The sequence below is a fragment of the Muscardinus avellanarius genome (genome assembly GCF_963383645.1).
Source record: "Muscardinus avellanarius genome assembly, chromosome: 13".
Lineage (NCBI taxonomy): Eukaryota > Metazoa > Chordata > Mammalia > Rodentia > Gliridae > Muscardinus > Muscardinus avellanarius.
The window spans coordinates 6,780,245-6,806,336 of record NC_137799.1 but is presented as its reverse complement, the minus strand read 5'-3'; the positions used below and the strand labels follow the sequence as shown (position 1 = coordinate 6,806,336).

The 26,092-nt window shown below is 51.7% G+C and overlaps 1 protein-coding gene across 5 annotated transcripts in view; it reads right to left on the bottom strand.

The window, feature by feature from the left end:
* Window positions 1-26,092, bottom strand: part of FNBP1 (formin binding protein 1) — a gene marked incomplete at both ends in the record, with an annotated part of 126,146 nt that overhangs the window by 34,996 nt on the left and 65,058 nt on the right. For all 5 annotated transcript variants that reach the window (XM_080709290.1, XM_080709291.1, XM_080709292.1 and 2 more), the window contains 2 exons: window positions 20,398-20,502; window positions 22,110-22,172. In XM_080709290.1, coding sequence (XP_080565416.1) covers window positions 20,398-20,502; window positions 22,110-22,172 — 168 coding nt within the window. The remainder of the gene's footprint in view (window positions 1-20,397; window positions 20,503-22,109; window positions 22,173-26,092) is intronic.

Genomic DNA, 26,092 nt, shown 5'->3' with positions numbered 1-26,092 from the left:
TTCTCAAAACAAAAGCCCCGCATTTTATAACAACATTACGATAGGCCAGAAAGACACACAGAGGGCTGGCTTGTTTTGTGTTTTAAAAACTGAATCGGAGCCAGGCACGGTGGCGCACGCCTGTAATCCCAGTGCCTGGGAGGATGAGACAGGAGGATCACAGGTTCAAAGCCAGCCTTGGCAACTCTGCGAGGCTTTCAGCAACCTAGTGAGACCCTGTTTCCAAATATGAAATAGAATTGGGTTGGGGATGTAGCTTGGAGGCAGAGAATGGCTCTGGGTTCAACCCCCAGTACCAAAATAATAAGTAAAAAACAAAACCAAAAAAAACTTCATTAGTCTCAGAATCTAGAGATAATATTCTAAGAAGCCCAGAAGAACCACAGTTGCCTGAGGCTGTAGGTCACCGATTTCTACAGGGAAGAATCAGATCTGTCCAGCTGTCTCAGAATGAATTTGATCTTTAGAATTTCTTTGCCACGCCCTCAGGAATCTCCCTCCAGGGCCTCCAAACAGCCTTAAGGCTGAGCCGCTCACCCAGGCAAGTGGGACTTAATCCTTGGCTGCTCTTAACCTGTCCTCCTCAGTGTCCTCTTGGAAGGCAAGCTGAACCCTCAGGGGCCACAGCTGCAGCTTCTGAACAGCCACTAACCGCAGCCCGCACGCTCAGCCCGAGTTCTCAGACAAAAATTCTGTAATCTGTTTAGCGAGCTAATTTTAGGCCATTAGCATGGCCCAAATGGGTTGCTGTTTCCTGTTTAACTCAATAGGACTCTTTCCTTAGCTCCAAATATTAGGAGAAAATAAATGCTGACCAAGTCTCAATGGAGATTAGCCGGGAATACACTTGCCCTGAGACACCTACTCACTTTTGTAGGTCTGCGTCCTGAGGATGCACAGGCCTACACGAGCCGGTTTCCACGACTGCCTCTGCTTTAGGGCTTCTCTTTATTTTTTCCCCCCTTGGTACAGGGGATTAAATCCAGGGGCATTCCACCTCTGAGCTACATCCCCAGCCCTATTTTATCTTTTTTTTTTTTTTTTTTTTTTTTTGCGGTACTGGGGAGGGAACCAAGGAAATTCTAGCTCTGAGCTACACCCCAGTCCTATTTTTTTAGTCTTTATTTTGAAACAGGGTCTCACTAGATGGCAGAGGACCTCGTTAAGCTGTGGATGCTGGTAGTTGATAAGTAAAATAAAAAATTAAATGCGAGTAAAATAAAAATAATGTGCGTACGGCGGAGTGTGAAAAACACGAGAGAGGTCCGGTACACGTGGCATGTAAAGTTTTAATGGCACGGCTCTCCCGGGGATCAGGGCGAGGCACCGTGGGGCCCGCGCACCTGTCCGAAGCTAGAGGACGTGGGCTCTCCTTTTCAAGGTATGCATCTCGCGAGATGAGGGTTTACTCGCGGGAACGCCCAATTCTCGCAGGGGGGGGGGGTTTCAGCCCCTCCCTTGCCCTGCAGAGGTCATGTGACACAAAGTCACATGAGTGCAGGACCCAACTTAACAGTAGTGAGTCTGCGACCCTCCAGTCTCAGCCTCCCCAGCACTGGAAGGACAGGCGTGCACCACCACACCGCGCAGCGTCTGGTCTAACAAAATGAGCAAATGCGAGCCGGGCGGGTGTTGCAGCCTGTGAGTCCAGTCGGGGGAGGTGGAGGCAGGCAGATCCGCAGGTTGGAGGTGTGGGGACTGTGGGGTTGGGCTGTGAGGCCTGGCCCGAGGAGACAGAGGACAAGGGATTCCAGGAAACAGCAGGAAAGTAAAGGAAAATGTACCAGTATTGGAACGGCCTAGGAAGATTGGGGAAAGCTCTGATTATTAATATATTTCAAAAGAAAATAACTGATATATTTCAAAATAGTTGTGTCAAGATGGCGGCAGACATGGGCAAAGAAAGGACTTGATTTCTGCCTAAAACAGGCAGCTATTCCAATGTAAATTGACCTAGCTCAAAGTAATGAACCCGTCACTAGGAGAGGAGAACTAGGCCTTTCTCTATCTAAAGACAGATCTACACGATAAGCCAGCTAAGATGGTAGGAGGGGTCGACCTTCGTGAAAGGAGACACCTCGCCACACCTTACTGGGGGAGGTCCCTTACAGGGACGTTCACTAAGTCAGAGTCACGGAGGTCAAGGGTATAAAACGTGTAAGCCCTTTGGTGTACTCATTCAAGTCACCCCCCATGCCATCTTGGCATGGGGCTGTATTTCTATTTTCTGTATTTCTATCTTTCTAATAAACTTTAAATCTTCAGCAACTGTCCAAGCTATGCGTATTTACTCTTAGCTTAGGACAAGAATCCACAGTTTTTCTTCTGTTTGGGGTCGTTTGGGGTTTTGTTATGGGTTGGGGGTAAGTATGTCCGGGGCCCTGGCAGGGGTTCCCGGGGAACGGCTTCCCCAAACCATATTCTCCCAATCCGTCACAGAGAAAACATACCCTCAGCCCCATAGACTGACCTGCTCTGGCTGCTGTCAGGCCCACCAATCCAAGAAACACAGGACTACTCCGCTCTCTCCCTCCTAACGCCCCATAAAAGGCTTCCAGCCTGTCAGGGCGCGGGCGCCTGACTTCTGTGGACTCTCTTTCTGGGTCAGCCCCCCCACCCCGGCCAGGCTTTACCCCAAGTAAGTAAAGCTTGTTCTGGTCTGTCGAACTGTGTTTTCTTTTTTTTGCAGGTCTGGAGATGGAACCCAGGGGCTTTCTACCTCTGAGCTACACCCCCTGCCCTAGCTTTTATTCTGTATTTTGAAACAGGGTCTCCCTGAGTTGCAGAGGGCCTCACTAAGTAGCTGAGGCTGTCCTCGAACCGCGATCCTCCAGTCTCAGCCTCCGGAGTGCTGGGACGACAAGCGTGCCCACCACACCCGGCTACCAACTGTGTTTTCTTTATCCCCACATTTCCCAACAGGAGGAGAGCCTGGGCGAGTAGTGAGACTCAGCAACTAGCAAGGTACTGTTTAAAATAAAAATAAAATAGGACTGGAGGTATAGCTCAGAGGTAGAATGCCTCTGGGCTCAAGCCCCAGTAGCAAAAGAAAAAAAAAAAAAAAAGAAAGAAAAGAAACAAACCGAGGGGTGGGGAGAGGGAATCCCCTAACGACAAGCCGTACACTCACATTCACTGAAGGGCACAGTTAGAACTGGTAGGGAGGCTCAGTGGTGTGCGCCTCTACCGTCTTTTACTCCACTAAGATGTCTGACTACAACGCACCATTAGAAATTAAAAGAAAAAGACAGCAAATACGGACTGGCTCCACTGATATCCTCAATGAGGATGTAAAAATGGGGTTTGGTCATTTTTTTCAACAAGGTCTCAGCCCTCTCGAAATTGTATATGTTGCTTAAATGATAAGCTCCCTGACGCCAAAAGCACCCACGGCGATGGGAACAGCTTCCTAGGACGCCGGCATCTGGCCCCATGCCCGCAGAGGCTCCAGGTGCCCGGCACACGGGCCTGACCACCAGCCGCCGAGGCGGCACCAGGAGAGTCCGGCTCGCTGAGCCAACACGGGACAGAACCAACACGACAGGCAAATTAAACTGTGTGTGTGCTGCTGGAGATGAACCCAGGGCATCTGACTCCGAGCTACACCCCGCGTCCTATTTTTATTTTTATTTTTTGGTGGTACTGGGGTTCCTGGAAGCCCTTCTACCTCCGGGCTACACTCCCAGACCTATTTTTACATTTTTATTTGGAAACAGGGTCTCCTATGCCAGCGCGCGAGGCTGGCTTCGAACCTGCGCGATCCTCCCGTCTCCGCCTCCCCAGCGCGGGGATTACAAGCGTGCCCACCACGCCCGGCTTTATTTTTTATTTTATTTTTTGGTGGTCCTGGGGGTGGAAACCAGGGGCCTCTACCTCCCGGCTACACTCCCAGACTTTTTTTTTTTGGTGGCACTGGGGGTGGAACCCAGAGGCTTTCTACCTCTGGGCTATACTCCCAGACCCATTTATATTTTGTTTTGGAAACAGGGTCCACTAAGTTGCTGAGGCTGGCTTCGAACCTGCGCGATCCTGCTGTCTCAGCCTCCCAAGCACGCCTGGCTCTCCCAGACCTATTTTATATTTTATTTGGAAACAGGGTCTCTTAAGCCAGCGCAGCTGGCTTCAAACCTGCGCGATCCTCCTGTCTCCGCCTCCCAAGCACAGGGATTACAAGCGTGCGCCACCACGCCCGGCTTGTTTTTTATTTTGAAACAGGGTCTCACTGGGTTGCAGAGGGCAAGTTGCTCAGTGTCTTATTAAGTTGCCGAGGCTGGCCGCGAGCCTGCAACCTTCCTGTCTCAGCCTCCCAAGTACTGAGATTACGCCACCAGGCCCGGCTTATTTTTTGATTTGATACATTCCAGAGGCTGTCCTTAAAACTATGATTATCCTGTCTCGGCCTCCCAAGTACTGGGATGATAGGTTTGCACCACCACACTCAGCAAAATTAAGTTTATTAATTTAACAACCTGCAGTATCTGGCTGCCTTTCTCCCCCTTTAATTCTTTTTTTCTCTGGATTTCAAAAATATGTTTGCTGAAAAGAATCCAAACTCACGATTGCATAATTTATTTATTTATTTCAGTACTGGGGACTGAACCCAGGGATACGCTACCACTGAGCTACAACCCATCCTTTTTTATTTTTATTTTGAGATAGGATCTCACTAAATTGCCTGGCTGGACTCGAACTCACCATCCTCCTGCCTCAGACTCCTCACTCACTAGAATTACAGGCGTGCACCATGTTCAGGTCTGTAATCCCAGTACTCAGGAGGCTGAGGCAGGAGGATCACAGGTTCGAGACCAGCCTCAGCAACTTAATAAGACACTGAGCAACTTAGATCACTTCAAAAGCTAAAATAAAATAATAAAAAGGGCTGGGGGTTTAGCTTGGAGATGAATGATCTGGGATTCAATCCCCAATACCATAAGCCGGGCGTGGTGGCGCACACTTGTAATCCAGCATTCGGGAGGCTGAGACAGGAGGATCGCGGTTCGCAGACAGCCTCAGCTACTTAGTGAGGCCCTCTGCAACTCAGCGAGACCCGGTTTCAAAATAAAGAATAAAAAATAGGGCAGGGGGTGTAGCTCGGAGGTCGAATGTCCCTGGGTTCCACCCCCAGTACCGAAAAAAAAAAAAAAAAAAAAAAAAAAAAAAAAAAAACAACCAATACCATAAGGAATATTTTAGTTTGCTAAAAGTAAAAGAAATTTGAATGCTGAAGGTCAGAAAGGACAAAAGATTGGAGAAGTATGGCTTGCCTTTGAGGATCAGTAAACAAAAGTCAGTTAAAGGGCAGGCATGGTGGCACACACTTGTAATCCTGGTACCTGGGAGGCCGAGACGAGAGGGTCATGGGTTCAAGGCCAGCCTCAGCTACTTAGTGAGGCCCACTGCAACTTAGTGAGACCCTGTTTCAAATAAAGAATAAAAAATAGGGCTCCGGGTGCAGCATGGAGGTAGAATGCCCCTGGGGTTCCAGCCTCAGTACCAGAAAAAATAAAAAGAAGTAAAAGAAAGGAGGAGCTCCAGCAGGGATGAAGCAGGAGGAGCTCCAGCAGAGATGAAAGGCCCTCTGTCCCCAGCAGTGTCGCATGGTAAGTGGCACTGTTGAGAATTCTCCGCAGACTGTTGCCTCTAGAATACATTTCAAGCTTGCAACTAAGAATGCACTGAAAAAATTCCTGTCCAGACACAGCGCCCGGAGTTTGTGTTGGAGCCGGCGGGGCCGGGGCTTGCCAGCACAGAGGCGTCTTTGATACAGTATAAGGGCAGCTAAAATGCGAAACAGAGAAAACTTCAAAATAAGTTAACCAAAGAAGTATGCTCCAGATATTCCAGCAATTTCCTGATTTTTTTTTTTTTTTCCCTTTAAACAGCCTCCCAGCTTTCTACCCTGTACCGTGGGGTGCGGAGCCGCTGACCCAGAACGAGAAGACAGAGGGCCCACGGGGTGGAGCAACCACTGTGTCACTGAGTCGCGGAGGCCTCGCTAAGCCGAGGCCGGCTGCAAACCCTGATCCTCCGGTCTCAGCCTCCCGAATGCTGGGACGACAAGCGTGCGCCACCGCGCCGGGTGGATTTCTTTTATTTCTTTTTCTTTCTTTCTTTTTGTAGTAACTGGGGATTGAACCTTTGAGTTACACCCCCGGCCCTATTTTTTATTCTTTATTTTGAGACAGGGTCTCACTAGGTCGATCAGAGTCTTACTGTTTGCTGAAGCTATCTCGAACCTTCGATCCTCCTGCCTCAGTCTCCCAAGAACTGGGATCACGGGCAAGTGTCACCAAGCCTGGTTGAGACTTGAATTTCTTCTCCTTCTTCCTCTTTTGGTACTGGGTATTGAACCCAGGAGCACCGCACCTCTGAGGTACACTCACAACCCTACTTTATATTTTATTTTGAAATAGGGTCTCACTAAGTGGCTGAGGCTGGCCTCGAACCCGTGAGTCTCCTGTCTCAGCCTCCCAAACACTGTGATTACAGCTGTGCGCCACGTCTGGCTTCATTATGAAAGGCTTGACATTGGCGATCCTATCCCTCCGTCCTTTCCATCTTAAGTAACTTCACCCCAGAATATAATATTTGCAAAGCTTTGTATACACACAGGTGAAAAACACAGCCTGGGTATTCTGACTAAAAGTGAATGTGCATAGGACCGCCATTTTCTACTGCCAGAATTAACATAATTATGTGTATAATTATAACAACAACTATGTAACAACACACAATTATATAATTAATTATATCGTAATATAAGTATATAGAATTCCAGACTTTTTTTTTTTTTTTACATTCTGGGGATGGAACCAAGAAATACTCTGCCTCCAAGCTATACCCCCAGCCCTATTTTTTCATTATTTATTTTGACGCAGGGTCTCACTGAGTTGCAAAAGGCCTCACTAAGTAGCTGAGGCCGGCCTTGAACCTGCGATCCTCCCGTCTCAGCCTCCCAAGTACTGGGATTACAAGTGTGCGCCACCACGCCTGGCTCAGACTTCTTAAAAACAATGAACTGAGTCTGGTGGTACATGCTCGTAATCCTAGAACTTGGGAGGCTGACATAGGAGGATTGCAGGTTCAAGGCCAGCCTCAGCAATGTCGCAATACCCTTAGAAACTTAGTGAGGTACCGTTTCAAAATAAACAATAAAATAGGGCTGGGTGTGTAGTTCAGAGGTAAAGTGCCCCTGGGTTCCATCTCCAGTAACACATACACACACAACCCAAAAAATAAAGGGAAAAATACATTCCTTCAGAATACAAAAAGATTACTTCTGTCATACCACCTAGGGAAAGAAATTAAAATACCATGATCCTATTCCTGAAGAAATCGCGGGGTCTGGCAGCAGGCACGCACCTGCTCACCTGAGTCTCTGAGTCACCACAGATGTTTAATCAAGACAGTTTAGAGCCGGGCGCGGTGGCGCACGCTTGTCATCCCAGCACTCGGGAGGCTGAGACCGGAGGATCGCGGTTCGCTGACAGCCTCTGCTACTTAGTGAGGCCCTCTGCAACTCAGTGAGACCCGGTTTCAAAATAAAGAATAAAAAATAGGGCAGGGAGTGTAGCTCGGAGGTCGAATGCCCCTGGGTTCCATCCCCAACCCCAGTGTTGGGCTGGGCCATAGCTCAGTGGAAAAGCACCCACCTGGAACGTGCAGGGCGCTGGCTTCCATCCGCAGGTGGATAAATCAAGACAAAAACAGTAAAGAGTTCCATGTGCTATTCAATTAGGTCGAGATGAAAGACCATGGCCTTTCTTCCATTTTATTTTATTTCATTTTATTTCTTGCGGTACTGGGGATTGAACCCAGAGGCCTTCTACCTCCTAGCTACACCCCGAGCCTGATTTTATTTCTTATTTACAAATAAGGTCTCCCTAGGTTGCCGAGAGCCTCGCTGAGTTGCCGAGGCTGGCTCTGAACCTGCGATCCTCCCGTCTCACCTCCCAAGACCTGGGGTCAGAGGCGCGTGCCCGGCCCCTGGCTTTCCATCTGACCTCGGGGTTGGTTCTGTCCGCTCTGGTGAGCTGGAAACGCCTGCAGAACTCTGATCAGAGCAATGGCCGGAGGCGCGTGCAGGTCTCGGGCCGTGGAGCGTGGCGTGGGGTGCGGGAAGGGCGTCCTCCATGAAGCAGAACCTCGGGCCTGTGCGTCCCGCACAGATGGCGCAGCAGTGTCCGAGCCAAGGAAGGAACAGAGCGCGGGTCCAGGCTGCCGGGCAGCTCGGAACGTAAAACCTCGCCGGGGCCTACTCCCACGGTCCGGCCTTCGTGGGATTCCCAGGTTAAAAAGAGTCTCTACTGAAAATATGCTCACACAGAAAAGATCATAATGGTGCACCGGGCAGCAAACCCGAGGACGGACACAGCAGAAAAAGAATCACAAGACTGTGAAGAAAAGGTCGGTTTGAAGGCAATCATAAAACAAGAACATTTAAAAGATTATAGGAAGTAAAAGCAGCCAGAGAAATCAGGAGACGGTAAGATGTTATGAAGACTCCGCGTGTCTGAAAAAGAATCCAACGAAACTTCGAGAAATGGAAAATGCAGCTGTCAAAAAAAAAAAAAGTGACCCGCCGCGGCGCGCACAGAATCCACTGTTTCCTGGGCCGGCCTCAAATTCTTGCCTCGGCCTCCCCGGTAGCTGGGATTACAGGTGTGTAGGGCCATGCTTGGCTCGACTGTTGAAATTTTATAATTTAATCCATGAGCTAAAAGTGTAATTGAAGAGAATTCAGGAAGTAGATGAGGAAGTTACTCAAAATGAAATATGTAGAGATAAAAAATAGAATCTATGAAAAATGAGGAACAGAAGAGAATATGAGAATTCTCACACACATCTGACGCGCGCTGGCGCAGCGGCAATTACGGAGAATAAAAGATAAGTAATATCTGAAGAGTTAATGCCTGGAAAGTCTCCTGCGTTTATGAAAGAAATAAATACTCATGGAATCCTAAATAGTACAAATTAAAAACAAAATGTCTCCACTTTGAAATATCATCAGGACGCCACAGAACGCTACAGGGAAATAGAAGGTCACCATGCTTAGGGAAGAAAGTCGAATTTCTACAAAGATGTTCCCTCTTCCTCGTACCGGGGACGGAACCAGGGGCATTCTACCTCCGGGCTACACGCCAACCCTGCTTGATTCCTTTATTTTGAAACAGGGTCTCACTAAGTTGCTGACGGTCTCACCAAGTTGCCGAAGCTGGCCTCAAACTGGGATCCTCCCGTTTCGGCCTCCCGAGTCCTGGGATTATAGTCACGTGACAGTGCGGAGTTTACAGAGGAAGGCAATTAGGTAGACAGCCAACTTCCTTGGAGGAATGACTTCCTCCCTCCCTCCCTCCCTCCCTCCCTCTCTCTCTTTGGGGATTGAACCCAGTGCTACACTCCCAGCCCAATTTTATTTTTATTTTTGAAACAGGGTCTCACTAGGTTGATGAGAGTCTCACTACTTGCCGAGGCTGTCCTCCAACCTGTGATCCTCCTGTCTCAGCCTCCCAAGTATTGGGATTATAGGTGTGTGCCCCAGGCCTGGATGAGTAGTATTTTCAAAACGGTTAGAGAAAACAATACCCGCCTAGACTTTAATACCTAGCTAAAATATCACATTCGTATGTGAACATAATAAAGACTTTTCTTTATTAAAGACATAACAAAAAATTTCCAACTCATAAACGTTCATGAAAAATATCAAATCGAGCCGGGCGTGGTGGCGCACGCTTGTCATCCCCGCGCTTGGGAGGCGGAGACAGGAGGATCGCACAGGTTGGAAGCCAGCCTCAGCTACTTAGTGAGGCTCTCAGCAACTTAGTGACACCCTGTTTAATTAAATATAAAATATAAAATAGGTCTGGGAGTATAGCCCGGAGGTAGAAAGCCTCTTCTATCATCCAAGAAGAAGCAAATTTAATTAATAAAGGAGCAATGGTGCAGAAGTAACAGACGTATCTATCTGCCACGTGTGGGTCGACAGTGGACGACGGCCTGCGCCCTTTAGCTGGGAGCTGTGCTAATCAGCCCAGTCCAGGTCTCACCTCCCCTCGCCGGGTGCTAGCTATTGCTGGTCATATTAAGACAACCCACCGGTCTCCCTCGCCTCCTTCATTCACACCTGCCGCCTGCCGCAGTCACGGGCGAGCACGGCGGCGCCGACGGAGTCCAGCAGCCAAGCCAGACGCCGGTCTGCAGAAACAACGGACTTGGGCTTTCTGCACGTCCAGCAGGGCCGCGCTGGGCTCATGGTAACCTGCCACCTTATCACCGCACTGCCTCAGCTACAATAAAAGATAAAAGGGCAGCGGAGAGGCTCAAACCCTCTGGGAAACATAAACGCATTCCACTGGGGTCATGTTCACCCGCCTTTGGCTGTGATGACCTGCCCGGGCTGAGTCCGCCTCGTCTCTGCAGGTGGACACACTGACCCTGTCCCGTCCTGCAGGTCGGCCGGGCAGCACGGCTCCCTCGGTGCCCTGGAGAAGGCGCCCCAGCCCAGTTTCCCTCCCTCCTTCCTGCGTGTGGCGCTGGGGATCGAACCCAGGCGTGTTCCACTTGCGAGCCACACCCCCAGCCCTTTATATATTTCAGGTATTGGGGATTAAACCCAGGGCAGTTCTACCTCTGAGCTACATCCTCATCCCTTTTTACTTCTTGTTTTGAAATAGTGTCTCGCTCGGTTGCCGAGAGTCTTTGCCAAGTTATTGAGGCTGGCCTCGAACCTGCGATCCTCCCGTCTCAGCCTCCCAAGTTACTGGCGTTACCACCACGCTCAGCTTCTGCTCCCGTTTTTCGATGTCCACCCATCCTTCACACTCAAGTCCCAATTCTTCCCTCAGGCCTATGCCAGCATCCTCGACCCACAAAGACCTTTTTCTTTTCTTTTTTTCGCAGTACTGGGGATGGAACCCAGGGGCATTCGACCTCCGAGCTACACCTCCAGCCCTATTTTTTATTCTTTATTTTGAAACCGGGTCTCACTGAGTTGCAGAGGGCCTCAGTAGCCGAGGCTGTCCGCGAACCGCGATCCTCCGGTCTCGGCCTCCCGGATGCTGGGATGACAAGCGTGCCCGCCACGCCCGGCCGGGGCCACATTTTTTAACTGCGACTGTTCTGATATATTCGCCACGCAATCTGCACGCTGCCTGACGCGCTGAGGTGACGCTCTTCGGCTCGGCAGTGGTCTCTGTCTCCTCTAGATCTGCTCCCTGGGCCCCTGGGTGAAGGTCTCCACCACAATCCTATCGGAGCGGTGCATTATCCACCAGACAATGGCAATTCTTACTGAATTCTAGGCTTAGACGCCTAGACAGTTCGGGAAAGACGCCATCTTTGAACAGCAGAGCGTGAGGGAAAGTTTAAGGACGTGAGAATCAGAAGTAACCCAAGGAGGTCACAAACAGGACAAGCGGACGATGAGCGGCCGGGCAGGACGGCCCCGAACAGCCGCTGCTCAACGCGCCACGGGCCGGGGGACCTCGCGGCAGCCCGGGGCGTGAGCACCTTCTTGCAAAGTTACATGCGGTTCTATGCATCTATCATTGCATTCTAGAAACGTAATAATATTCTAGAATGCTCTTTATTTATTTTGGTATTGGGAATTGAACCCAGGGGTATACCTCTGAGCTGCACAGGGTCTCACTGAATTGCAGGGGGCGTCACTCAGTGGCTGAGGCTGGTCTCGAACCCGCGATCCTCCTGTCTCAGCCTCCCAAGGCCTGGGATCACAAGCCTGCGCCACCACGCCCGGCTCAGAGTCTCATCTTGTAAGATAGGAAACGGGTTCAGAGATGAACCTTCCCACGCCACACCATGAGCAAGCCAGCCAGCACGATGCGAACACACGTCGATAGCGATTAAGACTAGGACGCCGAGTGTGGCGGCAGGAGCCTATGGTTCCAGTGCTCGAGAGGCTAAAACAGGAGGATCGCCAGTTCAAGGTCACCCTCAACAATTTAGTGAGACCCTGTATAAAAATTAAAACGGGGGGTGGGCCGCGGTGGTAGCTCAGAGGCAGAATGTCCCTGTGTTCAAGTCCCAGTACCACCACCAAACAAAAAACAGAAAAGAAACAAGCCGGGCGTGGTGGCGCACACTTGCAATCCCAGCATTTGGGAGGCTGAGGCAGTGGGATTGCGCAGGTTCAAAGCCAGCCTCAGCTGCTTAGTAAGGCCCTGTTTCGAAATAAAGAATAAAAAACAGGGCTGGAGGTGTAGCTGGGAGATAGAATGCCCCTGGGTTCCATCGCCAGGGCCGCAAAAACCCAAACCAAAACCAAACAAAAAAACAGGCTCGGTACTTGGGAGGCTGAGATAGGAAGGTCGCAGGTTTGAAGCCAGCCTCAGCGACTTAACGAGAACCTGCTTCCAAATACAAAATACAGCCGGGCGCGGTGGTGCAAGTCTGTAACCCCAGCATCCGGGAGGCCGAGACGGGAGGATGGCGGTTCGAGGCCAGCCTCAGCTACTTAGGCCCTTTGCAACTCAGTGAGGCCCTGTTTCAAAATAAAAAATAGAATATAAGGCTGGGGATGGAGCTCAGAGGTCGATGCCCCGGGGTCCCATCCCAGAACTAAACAAAACAAAACAAGTAAATAAAATACTGCTGGGTGTAGCTCAGACCTAGAATGCGCGCACACACACACCGCCTCCCTCCCTCCCTCCCTCCCTCCCTCTCTCTCTCTCAACATCTATGGACATTTTATTTCCGCCTCCAAGTCCAGGACATGCGATGGCTGTCCCATCACTCCGACCTCTGCTGTTCTGCACACAGGTTCGAGCGTAGCGATTACACTTTGGGAGGAAACAGAAGCTCCAGGTGCGACGGCTTCCAGGACAAACAGAAGCGAGAGAAAAACGAGAGAAAAACGAAGTCGCTTTTCTGCCTCTGGCCCCAGCCGGCGCTGGCCGCTCTGACGAAGCCGGGGCCGACACACAGCGTGTTCTCTTTTGAAGAAGTTCTCCGTGATTTTCTCTTGGTTTAGATGAAAAACATTTTCAACTTTTAAAGTTTCAGATTATGCTGCTCTTGCGAAATTTATTTCCTGCATTCAGAGCAGCCACTTCCGTTTTTGGTGCTGGGGATGGAGCCCAGGGCATTCGACCTCCCAGCTACAAGCCCAGCCCTAGTTTTCATTCTTTTACGTTATTTTATTTTATTTTTGAAGATTTAAAGAAGTTTATTAGAAAGATAGAAATACAGAAAAGAGAGATACAGCCCCATGCCAAAATGGCATGAGGGGGGTTGACTTGAAATGAATACACCCTCATTCTTTTATTTTAAAACACGGTCTGAGTTGCAAAGGGCCCAGGCAGCTGAGGCCGTCCGCAATCGCGATCCTCCTGCCTCAGCCTCCCGAGCGCGGGGATGACGAGCGCGCCCCACGCCCGCCGGCTTTTGACTTCTTATTCTACTCTGTCCTCAATAGGGAGCAGCTACGTAGAACCTAAAAGCTACTGCTGTTCTAAGTCATACTATCATACAAAAATGAAATGCAAACCCCCAAAGAGACTGACATGCCATGGCAAAGATTTTGATTTAACTATTAAAACACTTCCTCCAGTTGGGTTTCAGAACAAAAACTCATGACTGAGCCAGAAGAAAAGGGCGATGTCGAAGTAGCATCCCAGCACCTGATCAAGTAAGTACCCGCCGCCAGGAGAGCAAGCAGCAGCATCCCCGCCGTCTTCACCATGTCCCTGCAGGCTTTAGGATGATTTTGACCAGGCCACAAAAGACGTGGGGAAGCTGAAAGCAAGACCAGAGGGTGAAGAGCTGAAGGTACTCTACGGCCTCTACAAGCAAGCCATCACTGGAGACATTGATATCGCGTGTCCAGCAATGTTGGATGTAAAAGGCAGGGCCAAGTGGGAAGCCTGGAACCTCCAAAAAGGGCTGTCCAAGGAAGATGCCATGAGTGCCTATATTTCTAAAGCTAAAGAGCTGATTGAAAAATATGGAATTTAGAACTCACAGATGGGAAAGTTCTTCCAAAGCCCCCAGCGTGCTATCACAGCCTGGCCTCTAGAGGGGAAGCACTGTGAATGTTGTGGGTTGGGGAGTGTATTTTTGCTGTGAGCGGGAATTGGAGTATGCTGAAATGACATAGCTAAGTAAATTTCACTTTCTAAAACCAAAAAAAAAAAAAAAAAAAGAAAAGAAAAGGGCGATGTCTCGGGCGTGGAGAGGACCCCCTGCCCGGCCACACGCCGGTCACCGCGCTGGAGCGAAGAAACCGCATTAGCTTTTCATGAAGCAGGGGCCCAGAGCCCGAGCCCTGGACCCGGGGGAAGCATCGCTTAAGCGAAACTGGACCCGCAAGAGAAGGGAAAGGGTTCCTGGCGTTTCAGAAACATCACTTGAACTCGAGCGACAATTTCTGCAGCTGTCGGTGACCGCGAGACAATATCCTATTCTGCTGGGGAACTTATGTAAGAGCCGAGGTCACGAGGGAGGGAGAGCGAGGAAGGGGCGATTCGGGGCGCGGGGGGAGCGGACACTGCTCTCTCTGTTCCGCAATATTAGTTCACATTCCGCTCATTTTGATGACCTCCTCCTTCTTGTCCCGATTGCACCCGAGCAGGGCGGCGGCCCGGGACAGAGCTGTCGCCTGCGATGGGCGCAGGCGGGCCCTGGCGGTCAAGTCTGTCTCGAGCAGCGCCGTCCCATGTTGTTCAGAGGCAGAGCGGGGAACTGTCAACACAGCGAAGCCGGCGTGAGGAGGAGAGGGACGGCGGGTCCCTGGAAGGCAGAGATGGCGGTCCGGGCGCTCTACGCCGCCCTGGCCTCTGCCGTGATGGCGGACGGTCACGAGTGAGGGCGGGAGACGGATGGACGGCGCCAACGCCTCACGGCGCAGGCACGCCACCGCCAGCAAAAGTTCCCTCCCTCCCTCCTCTGACCTGCGCCCCAGCCCCTTGTCTCTGTCTCTGTCTCTCTGTCTGTCTGTCTGTCTGTCTCTCAGTACTGGGGATGGAGCCCAGGGGCATTCTACCTCTGAGCTATACCCCCAGCCCTATTTTTTATTCTTTCTTTCTTTCTTTATTTATTTATTTTGGTGGCACTGGGGTTCCTGGAAGCCCTTCTACCTCCGGGCTACACTCCCAGACCTATTTTTACATTTTTATTTGGAAACAGGGTCTCCTAAGCCAGCGCGCGAGGCTGGCTTCGAACCTGCGCGATCCTCCCGTCTCCGCCTCCCCAGCGCGGGGATTACAAGCGTGCCCACCGCGCCCGGCTTTATTCTTTCTTTTGAAACCGGGTCTCACTGAGTTGCAGAGGGCCTCACTAAGTAGCTGAGGCTGTCGGCGAACCGCGATCCTCCGGTCTCGGCCTCCCGAATGCTGGGATGACAAGCGTGCCCGCCGCGCCCGGCTAGTCTTTATTTTTGAAGCAGGGTCTCACTGAGCTGCAGAGGCCTCGCTAAGTAGCTGAGGCTGTCTCACACTGCGATCCTCCGGTCTCGGCCTCCCAAGTACAGGGATTCCTGGTGGGGGCCACCTCATCCCGCTATATTTTCTTAAGGAATGAGAATTAAACAGGTTACTACGGGGGCTGATGCGAAAGGATCTTAAGTTTGAGGTCACAGAGACCCCGCCTCAAAATAAGTCTAAAATAAGCAGGCGTGGGTGTAGCTCTGTGGCAGAGCGTCCCTGGATTCGATCCTCTGCCTGGTAAATTCCCCTAAAATAAGAGCTCTGCACCTCCATAGACGCTCCGCTCGCTCGCTTCTAGGCGCCTGCATGCTCCTCGAAGGCGCACCTCCTGCTTTCCGAGGTACGTTTCTGTCTGTGTCTCTTAACAAAAAAAATGAGGAAAAACCAAAAGGGCAGGAGCAGCAGGGTTTCGCTAGGTCACCGAAGGCCTCACTAAGTCGCTGAGGCTGGCCTCAAACCTGTGATCCTCCTCGCTCAGCCTCCCGGGCTCTGCGATCAAAGGCATGTATGTGCCAGTGTGCCCGGCTTATCTCGGGGTTCTAACTGTTCTTTCTTTAGCTTTGTTTCCAAGAGAACCCTCAGTCTGAGTCAGACCCACATGGCTCAGTTTTTCCTTGTCTTTAAAATCCTCGGACTTCACGCCACAGAATGGATCTCTGTGCTATCTCCTCCGTCTCACCAGAAGAGGTACGCGGGGGGCAGAGCGCTTCTGTCTTCTACTTTAGCACGTGACCCACAAGCCACAGGGCGACCTGTTCCAAATGACGCCGGATCTTTTACCAACCCGGCCACAGATTCCAAGTCACCGCAGCTCTTCCAATGTCCTCAGACTCGCCACTCCAGGGGCTGCGTCTTGGCCAAGCCAAAGGGACTCCTAAAGCCCTAAGTTTTCCTTGAAAATAAAACCCATTCAGCTGCGCGTGGTGGGCACGCTCGTCATCCCGGCACTCGGGAGGCTGAGACCGGAGGATCGCGGCTCACGGCCAGCCTCAGCTACTTAGCGAGGCCCTCGGCGACTCAGTGAGACCCGGTTTCAAAATAAAGAATAAAAACTAGGGCTGGGGGTGTAGCTCGGAGGTCGAATGCCCCTGGGTTCCATCCCCAGTACCGCAAAAATAAAATAAAACAAAACCCATTCAATCAGCCTACACTCCTTCCTCATTGCCCCCCAAGGAACAGGTGCTCGGAGGAAAAGCCCCCGGCCCCACTGCCGTGTGACGGCACAACACGCCCGCCAGGTGGCCCCGGCGGAGGGGGACCGATGGCCATGTCGGGACTCAGCACCGAGATGTGTGCTTTCAAGCCATGGGCAGGAGTTTCACTCTTCAGAAAGGAAGAGGAAGCGGCCCGGCGGTGCCCACCTGTAAAGCCCAGGACTTGGGCGGCGGTGTTGGAAAACTGCTTTGGTATTCATTTCCCAAATGGAAAAAGTAGCCAGGCCCGGGCGGGGAGGGCAGAGCTGGTCCGGCGCAGGGCCCCTCCGCCTCTGCCCTTCGCTCTGGATTCATCTAGAGCCTAGAGCCGACGGAGACTCTAGCCCTAACAATACGGAGGGGCGCTCAGTGCCCCCTCTCCTGTGTGGCCCGGCCTGGGTGCAGGAAGGTGAACTCCAAGTGCGCTCCGGCGCGCTCGCTGGTGAGTAACCGACGCTGCCCAGGACAACGGGCCGAGGCTTCTCCACCTGCACTGAGTGAGCGCGCGGCCGGAGGCAAAGAGGCGCCACCTGCCTAGGAACGAGTCCCGGCCCGTCGCTGGCAGCGCTGATGAGAAGATGCCAGGACCAAATAACGGCCGGGTCCGAAAAGGGGCCAGAGGTCCACTCTTGGGCTCTCCGGCGTGTGCGCCGGCACGCTGCTTTTTCCTTCTCTATCTCCTACTGAGGTTGTAATAAAGACTTGTTAGAGCTGCACCAAGCTGCCTATTAGTTTTAGTTTTTCTATTCAAAAAACTTTAGCTGAATAAGAAAAAGATCCCACGGTACCATTTAAACCGTTAACACGCGGGAGGCTGAGGCGGGAAGATGGCGGCTTCAAGGACAGCCTCAGCAAGTGCTGAGACCCTCATCAACCTAGTGAGACCCTGTTCTTCAAAACAGAGAATCGAGCCGGGCGTGGCGGCGCGCGCTTGTCATCCCCGCGCTCGGGAGGCGGAGACAGGAGGATCGCGCAGGTTCGAAGCCAGCCTCGGCTACTTAGTGAGACCCTGTTTCCAAAATAAAATATAAATGGGTCTGGGAGGGTAGCCCGAAGGTAGAAAGCCTCTGGGTTCCACCCCCAGTACCACCAAAAAAATAAAAAAATAAAAAAATAAATAAAGTTGACACTGGGCGTGGTGGCACACACTTACAATCCCAGCACTTGGGAGGCTGAGACAGGAGGATGGTGGTTCACGGTCAGCCTCAGCTACTTAACGAGGCCCTCTGCAACTTAGTGAGACCCTGTTTCAAAATAAAAGATAAAAAAATTGGACTGGGGGTGTAGCTCGGAGGTCGAATTCCCTGGGTTCCATTCCCAGCACCGCAAAAATAAAAAAAGGGTTGGAGGTGGTGTAGCTGGGAGGTAGAATGTCCATCCCTTATACTAACAAATAAACAAAGAAACAAAAAAGAAAGCGGGTGGCGGCGGAGCTCAGGTAGAAAGGGCTCAATTCTCCCCCACCCGCGAGAGAGAGAAAGAAAAAAGGGCGAGCTGTGCCGGGCACAAAGGATAATTTCATCATCTGCGGACACCGGGGAGAAGCGTCGGGGCTGGGCTCGAGCCGTCAGCTCGCAGTGGGACATCCCACGGTGGGCGCCAGGCTTCAGGAAAGAAGGCTGCCCGCGCCACCGCCCACTGCTAGCAGGGCTTGGAAATTACAGTGTTTCTAGTCACATTCAAAGCAAAATAATGTAACAAATTCAATGTTTAGACACCCTCCATCAGCGCTGATGTTGTGATGCCGAAACCGGGTAATTTGTCACATCCTTGGGGGAAGAGCTAAGTAATACTTTCATAAAAATAACACAATGATGTTCTCCGTATGAAAAAAAAAATCTGCTACGTCTTTGGAAATACGGAAATCATTGAGGATAGCAACTCAGTTTAGCAGCACACAGCACAAAACCGAAAACGAGCCGGGCATGATGGCACACGCCTGTAATCCTAGTACCTGGGAGGCTGAGACAGGAGGACCGCGGGGTTGAGGACAGCCTCGGCAATGTAGCGAGGTGCTTAGAAACCTAATGAGACTCTATTTCAAAATAAAACAGGGCTGGGAATGTTGCTCAGAGGCAGAGCACTGCTGGGTTCAATTCCTAGTACTAAAAAAAATTCTAAAATCGCCTTTGGTTAACTGCCTTAGACCCCATCCGACAGAGAAAAAAATTACCTTGTATTTTTGTGTGTGTGTGTGTTTGCTGCTAGGAATTGAACTCAGGGGCGTTCTACCTCTGAGATAAACCCCCAGCCCTGTTTTATTTTTATTCCGAAACGGGGTCTCACTGGGTTGATGAGAGTCTCAGTACTTGCTGAGGCTGGCCTCGAACCTGCGCTCCTCCTGTCCCAGCCTCCCACACGCTGGGGTTACCAGTGAGCGCCACGCGCCCGGCGTAGATTTTGGCTCTAAGTTGTGGATGGCCTCCCGAGATCGCTGAGGCTGGATCCCTGTCTCGTCCTGTCTCGGCCTCCCAATTTCTGTGTGTTTTAATATATTAAATAATTTTCAAGGAAGGCATAGTAATGTAGACCGTGTCTTTAAGGCGGTACCGGGCAGAATCAGCAAATACTAATTCCAGCCCTTCCCAACTGAGGCTGTCTCCATCTACTCTGGCAAAAGCCAGAGATCTATGAGAAGGCGGCTTTCCCCACGAGAGCAGCGCGCGTCCCGGCCGGCGAGTGAATGCTGCCATTTATCAGCCCAGCGCTGTTCACGCCATATTGACGACTTTCAGAAAAAGAAAGCCCAGCTTCGAGGGAAGGAACACTCCAGGCGCCGCCGGGAAGACACAGCAGGCTCTGTGCGCCCGGGTCGCCCGCAGAGGCCCGTGTCCAGCAGGTTCTGGAGAGGACGGGGCCGAAGAGCTGAATGGCTGGACCCCGCGCTCTCGGGAAACTGGCCCGAGGGAGTGCGGAGGGCGCACACCTGTCCTCCCAGGACTCGAGAGGCTGAGGGGGGCGGCAGGCTGGGCCCGCCTCGGCAACTCAGGGGGGTCCTAGCCACTTAGTGACTTCAAAAAAATAAAAATGCGCCGGGCGTGGGGCGCACGCTCGTCATCCCCGCGCTCGGGAGGCCGAGACAGGAGGATCGCGCGGGTTCGAAGCCAGCCTCGGCCACTGAGTGAGGCTCTCGGCAACTCAGTGAGACCCTGTTTCCAAATAAAATATAAAAAATAGGTCTGGGAGTAGAGCCCACAGGTAAAAAAGCCGCCGGGTTCCACCCCCAGTACCACCGATAAATAAATAAACGAATGAATGTAAAAGCCAGGCAGCTTGGTGCACGCCTGTAATCCCAGGTGAGATAGGAGGATCCCAGGTTTGAGGACAGTCTTAGCAAGTAGTGAGACTCTCACCAACCTAGCCAGACCCTGTTTCTAAATAAAAATTGAAAAACAGGGTTGGGGGGTGTAGCTCAGAGGTAGAATGCCCTTGGGTTCAATCCCCAGTGCCACACACACACAAAAGTTAGGAGGAAGACGCCCGAGCCACCCGGCTGGGTCAGTGTCCTGGTGAGTAAACAAACAAACGGCTCATTTCCCCGTACCCAAGATCCCACGCGCTGGCACCCAGTCCCCGGGATGGACACAAGTGGAAACCCCACCCAGCGCCCTCTGCAGCTCCATCAGAAAGGGGAAGCTGGGGCCGCCCGCCCCAAGATGCTCCACTCTGAGATGCCCGCCCCCCGAGATGCTCGCCCCCCGAGATGCCCGCCCCGAGATGCTCCACTCTGAGATGCTCGCCCCCCGAGATGCCCGCCCGCTCACCTTCTCCACATCCGCCTTGGTCACGTTGATGTCTGCATCCATCTTCTCAAAGTACTGCTGCGCCCGGTCCGCCTCCTTGCAGTCCCGCTCGAACCGCCGCTTGCTCTGTGGGCGGAGGACACGGCAGCTACTGCGGTCTCCTCGGTACCTGAGACCCCGCCCTGGCTGCTGCCGGGAGGGGCCTGGGCTACAGTTCAACAACCGGAGCCAGGCATGGAGGCGCACACTTGTAATCCCCGCGCTTGGGAGGCTGAGACAGGAGGATTGCAGTTTCGAGGACAGCCTCAGCATCTTAGTGAGGTTCCGTCTCAAAAAACAGAATAGAACAGGAGCTAGGGGTGAAGGTCAGAGGTAGAACGCCCCGGGTCCAATCCCCAGCACCACAAATAAACAAACAAAAGAAACCACCTTATTCTGAGCAGGGGGAATGAGCTTATTTAAAGGCTGAGGGTCCCAAGAGAAAGCAGAACTGTTATCTGAACTGATGGGCACGCGTTCTCATTCTGGAACCTATTTAACTTTACTTCTTTTGTGGTACTGAGGATTCAACCCAGGGAACCTCCACCACTGTGCGGCCCCACCAGCCTCATTTTATTTATTTATTTATTTAATTTATTTGTATTATTATTATTTTTGGTGGTACTGGGGGTGGAACCCAGGGGCTTTCTACCTCTGGGCTCCCAAACCTATTTTGTACTTTATTTGGCAACAGGGTCTCACTAAGTTGCCGAGAGCCTCACTAAGTAGCTGAGGCTGGCTTCGAACCCGTGCGATCCTCCTGTCTCAGCCTCCCAAGCACTGGGATTACAAGCTTGTGCTAAATTGTAGAGGGTCTCCGTAAGCTGCTGAGGTTAACCTCAAACCTGTGATCCTCCTGTCTCAGCCTCCCAAGTAGTGGGATTACAGGTGTGTGCCTCTATGCCCGATCTTCTGGAAGCTTTATTTATTTATTTATTTATTATTTATTTATTTATTTATTTATTTGCAGTACTGGGGATTGAACCCAAGTGTATTTTATTTCCAACTTATACTCCCAGTCCTTTTTTTTTTTTTTTTTTGCAGTACTGGGGATGGGACCCAGGGGCATTCTACCTCTGCGTTATATTCCCAGCCCTTTTTCCTTCTTTATTTTGAAACAGAGTCTCACTGAGTTGCGGAGGGCCTCACTAAGGAGCTGAGGTTGGCCCTCCTGTCTCAGCCTCCCAAGTCCTGGGATTATAAGTGAGCACGTCCAGGCCCGGCTGGGAGTTATTTAAAAATCTGCATTTCTTTTCATCAACAGAGGCTCAGCTTCATTTTCCCTATGATTTTTAGGAGAAAAAAACAAAACTACTTGTGCATTTCTGGCTGAACATTTGACTTGAAATCAATTAAATGAGATATGAACCAGAAAAACCCATCCGGCGCCTCTCGTGTGTGTTCGTTACTACTGAGCGAGGCGAGCTCAAAGGAAACTGATTAGAAAATCTGGGCCGGGCGCGGTGGGCACGCTGGTCATCCCCGCGCTCGGGAGGCGGAGACGGGAGGAGCGCGCAGGTTCGAAGCCCGCCTGGCTTAGGAGACCCTGTTTCCAAATAAAAATGTAAAAATAGGTCTGGGAGTGTAGCCCGGAGGTTCAAGGGCTTCCAGGAACCCCAGTGCCACCAAAAAAAAATAAAAAAAGACAAAGAAAACCTCGGAGCCGGTCCTGGGGCTGCCGGCTGTCCACTTACTGCTTCCAGCTGCTTCCAGCAGGTCTCTATGTGTTGCTGGGCCTTCCGTCCTTCGTGAAAGTTCTAGAAAGGGGGAAACAGCGTGGATGAGAACCCCGGCTTTCTCAGAACACGAGAGAAGAACATTTGATCCCCCGAAGTCAACTCAGAGGAAGCGTTTGTGCCGAGCGGGGCTCGGTGTGGAGGCCCGGCCGGGCGAGGCCTGCGCTCCAGCCCAGCACCATGGAAGTGACTAGGTGAATTCTGAATACCTGCGCACTCCACGCTAAGCGCCAAAGGAACCAAAGAGGAAATGGAAACAGGATTCCTCACAGAGCTCTCTTAACACTTTAGATACAACGCTAGCCTGGCGTGGCGGCACAGGCCCGTAATCCAGTCCCCGGGAGGCTGAGGCAGGAGGACGGTAGGTTCCAGGCCCACCTCAGCAACTTAGAGCGTCCCTGTTTCAAAATAAGAAATAAAGAGGGCCGGGGGTATAGTAGAATGCCTGAGTTCAATCCTTCATACAAAAAAACAAAAGCAAAATAATTACCACCACCACCAACAAATCCCCGATAGCTACAATGCTTTAGAGTCCAAAGGCATCAGACATCGATGCCGCTGAAAAGACAATGTTTATTTGTTTTTTTATTTTTGTGATACTGGAGATGGAACCCAGCGGCATTCTATCTCCGAGCTATGCCCCCAACCCTACTTTTTTATTCTTTATTTTGAAACAGGGTCTCACTGAGTTGTAGAGAGCCTCACTAAAGAGTAGCTGAGGCTGGCCTCCAATCGCGATCCTCCTGTCTCAGCCTCCTGAACGCTGGGATTACAAGCGTGCACCACCACGCCTGGCTCTAAAGACAATGTTTTTACACTGTAAGGAACGGTGTAAGGCCTCAACCACCTTGAAGGTCTTTTTTAGCAGCTCTGAGGTAGAATTCACGTATTCTATGATTCACCCAGTTAATCTGCATGAGCCAATGGATTTTAGTAGTCACAGAACTGTTCGACATCCCCGCAATTATCTCAGAACATTTCAACACCCAGAAAAGAAGAACCTTCCTCCTGGGCCAACCCTCCATCGCCCCGGGCCTGGGCGTCCCCGGCTCACTTCCCATCTCCGCGGCCCTGTGACTGCGCGATGCCCTCATGAGTCCCGCTCCTTTTTGTTGGCAGATGACCTGCCGTCGTGTGTCTATATCACCTTCCGTTTGTCTGTCCATCCGGTGACGGGCATTTGGGTTGTTCTCGCTGCCACAAACACTTGTGTGCAAAGCTTTGTGAAGACAGACGTCAGCATCACACAGAGATCTGGTGGGGTTTTTTTGGTGCTGAGGATGGAACCCAGGACTTATAATTACATCCCCAGTCCATCCGTCCGTCTGTCCGTTCTGTCCTATCTATCTATCTATCGATTGACTTATTTAGAACAGGGAATTTCTAAGTTGCTAAAGGTCTTTGCTAAATTGCTGTGTCTGGCCTCAAAACTGCAATCTTCCTGTCTCAGCCTCCCAAGTACTGGAATTGCAGGCATGTGTCGTCACACCTGGCTCACTTTTTTCTTTTTTTTTTACGGAAAGATAAATTCACCTGCTTGGAAAGGCACCCACATGTCTGGTCTGGTGTTCAGGACCTCAGGAAGTCGGGTCAGGGCAAGCCTCCAGAGAAGGGGAGGAGCTGGGGCCAGGCGGGGCGGGAGCTGTTTAGGGCCTCGAGGGCTTGTCTGAATGGCGGTGACTGTGAGTTTAGCTCTGGTGAAGGGCTGTGCCGGTCTAGGAGGTGACAGGGGTCAGAATCTCCTTCTGGTTTGGTTTGGGCTACACCTGGGATGGGCTCCAGGGCCTGCCGCAGGCTGGGCAAGCCACACCCCACTCCCGGGTCTTCCTGATCGGGCACACACACCAGGACGCCCCGGGGGCTGGGCTCAGAGGCAGAGATGACCAGGTCGTCTTCCAGGAAGAGAGGAAAGGCGGGAGAAGCAGGTCCCAGGAGGGAGGGCCAGGCCTGCAGATTTAGTTTTAGTGAGTGAAATTTCTAGAGACTTGCAGGCAGAGTCCAAGATGAATCCTGTGGGATCCAGAGGTCTGAGGGACAGGCGGGGCCCCCACTCAAGATCCTTAGGGGTCACCAGCATGGCTGGGCAGACCACGCCGCAGACCGCAAAACGCCCAGAGGGAGAAATGCCAGAGGCAGAAGGTGTCAGAAAACCACTTTCGACTTTCTCTAACCCTTAATAGCCCGACTACATGGTCCTGACCAAAGTTCATGGCGCTACGCAGCTTACTGTAGCTCCCGCCTCCTGAACACTGGGGAGGCCCCCAGACTGAAGGAGCCAGAGCAATTTACCCCAGAGAACACTAACCCCTCCACTAGAGAGAGGAAAGAGAGGAGGGAAGGAGGGAGGGAGAGGGAGAGAGACAGACAGACAGACAGACAGACAGAGAGACTGGGAAATGAACCCAGGGGTGTTCTGCCTCTGAACTACATCCCCAGACCTACTTTATTTATTTAGGTATTGGGAATTGAACCCAGAGGCAATCTACCTCTAAGCTATACTCCCCAGTCTGATTTTTTAAATTTCTCATTTGGAAACAGGGTCACACTAGGTTGCTGAGGGCCTCACTAAGTTGCAGAGACTGGTTTTGAATCTGCGATGCTCCTGTCTCAGCTTTCCAAGTACTGGGATTACAAGTGTGTGCCACCACGCCCAGCACCCAGACCTATTTTTTTGTTTGTTTGTTTGTTTGTTTTGAAACAGGACCTCGCTGAGTTGCAAAGGGCTTCACTAAGTAGCCGAGGCCGTTATTTTTTATTTTGAAACATGACCTCACTGAGTTGCTGAGGCTGGCTTCGAACCTACGATCCTCCTATCTCGGCCTCCCAAGTACTGGGATCACAGGTGCTGCCGCTGTCAGCAGGGTGCACGGGGAGAAGGGACCAGGGGAGTGAAGAGGTCCCCCAGTGCAAGCTGTGACCCCGACCCTGACCCGGGCAGCCCCACAGTGCAGCCGAAACCCAAAAGACGGCTGCCCGCGGGGAACGACAGGAGGGGACGCAGGCTCTTGAAGGCCAGCGCTCGGACCTGGGCGCTTTCTTGTCTCTCGGGGGAGGTGGAATCCCACTGTCTTACAGCCTCCTGGTGGCCTAAGCACTTTTCTCTTTTCGGTTTTTAGGAACCCAGGGGACCCTGGGGGCCTCACTGATCAACTCCCACAATGCCCCCCAGTACCGAGGCCGAGGGCCAGGGAAGGAGGTGCCAGAATCCTTTAAAAAGAATGAAGAAGGGAGGGAGGACCGTGGGGAGAAGCCACGGAGAGGAGGCTGCAGAACAGGCTGAGGAGAAGCCCAGGAGAGAGAAAGGGTCCGCTGCAAGCCGCCTGGGCCAAGCCCTGCCTTCACAGATAGGCGCCCCCCAACCCGGAGAGCCCCGCCTCTGCCAGCAAGGGTCGCCTGAGGGGGCACCCCGGTTCCCACGACCATTTCAGAGCCCTAGTTTATATGCTCTCTACAACAACTCTTAAAGGAATGCTTTAAAAATGGAAGCCGATTGCCAGGCAGGGTGGCCCGTGCTTGCAGTCTCGGTACTTGGGGGGCTGAGACAGGAGGATCGGAGGTTCAAAGCCAGGGAGGCCCTCCTCAACTTAGTGAGACTCTGTTTCCCAGTAAGAGATAAAAATCAGGCTGGAGGTTTAGCTCAAAGGTAGAATGCCTCTGGGTTCAATCCCCAGTGCCAAAATAAATAAATGAATAAAAAAGTAAATAAATAAATAGAAAGAAAGGAAGGAAGAAAAGAAAAAAGAAAGCTGAGCCAGGTGTGGTGGCACACACCTGTAATCCCAGTACTTGGGAGGCTAAGACAGGAGGATCACAGGTTTGAGGGCAGCCTCAGCTACTTAGTGATACCTTAAACAGTCTCATTAGGTTGCTGCCAGTCTCGCTACATTGCTGAGCTTGTCCTTGAACGTGTGATCCTTGTGTCTCAGCCTCTCAAGTATCGG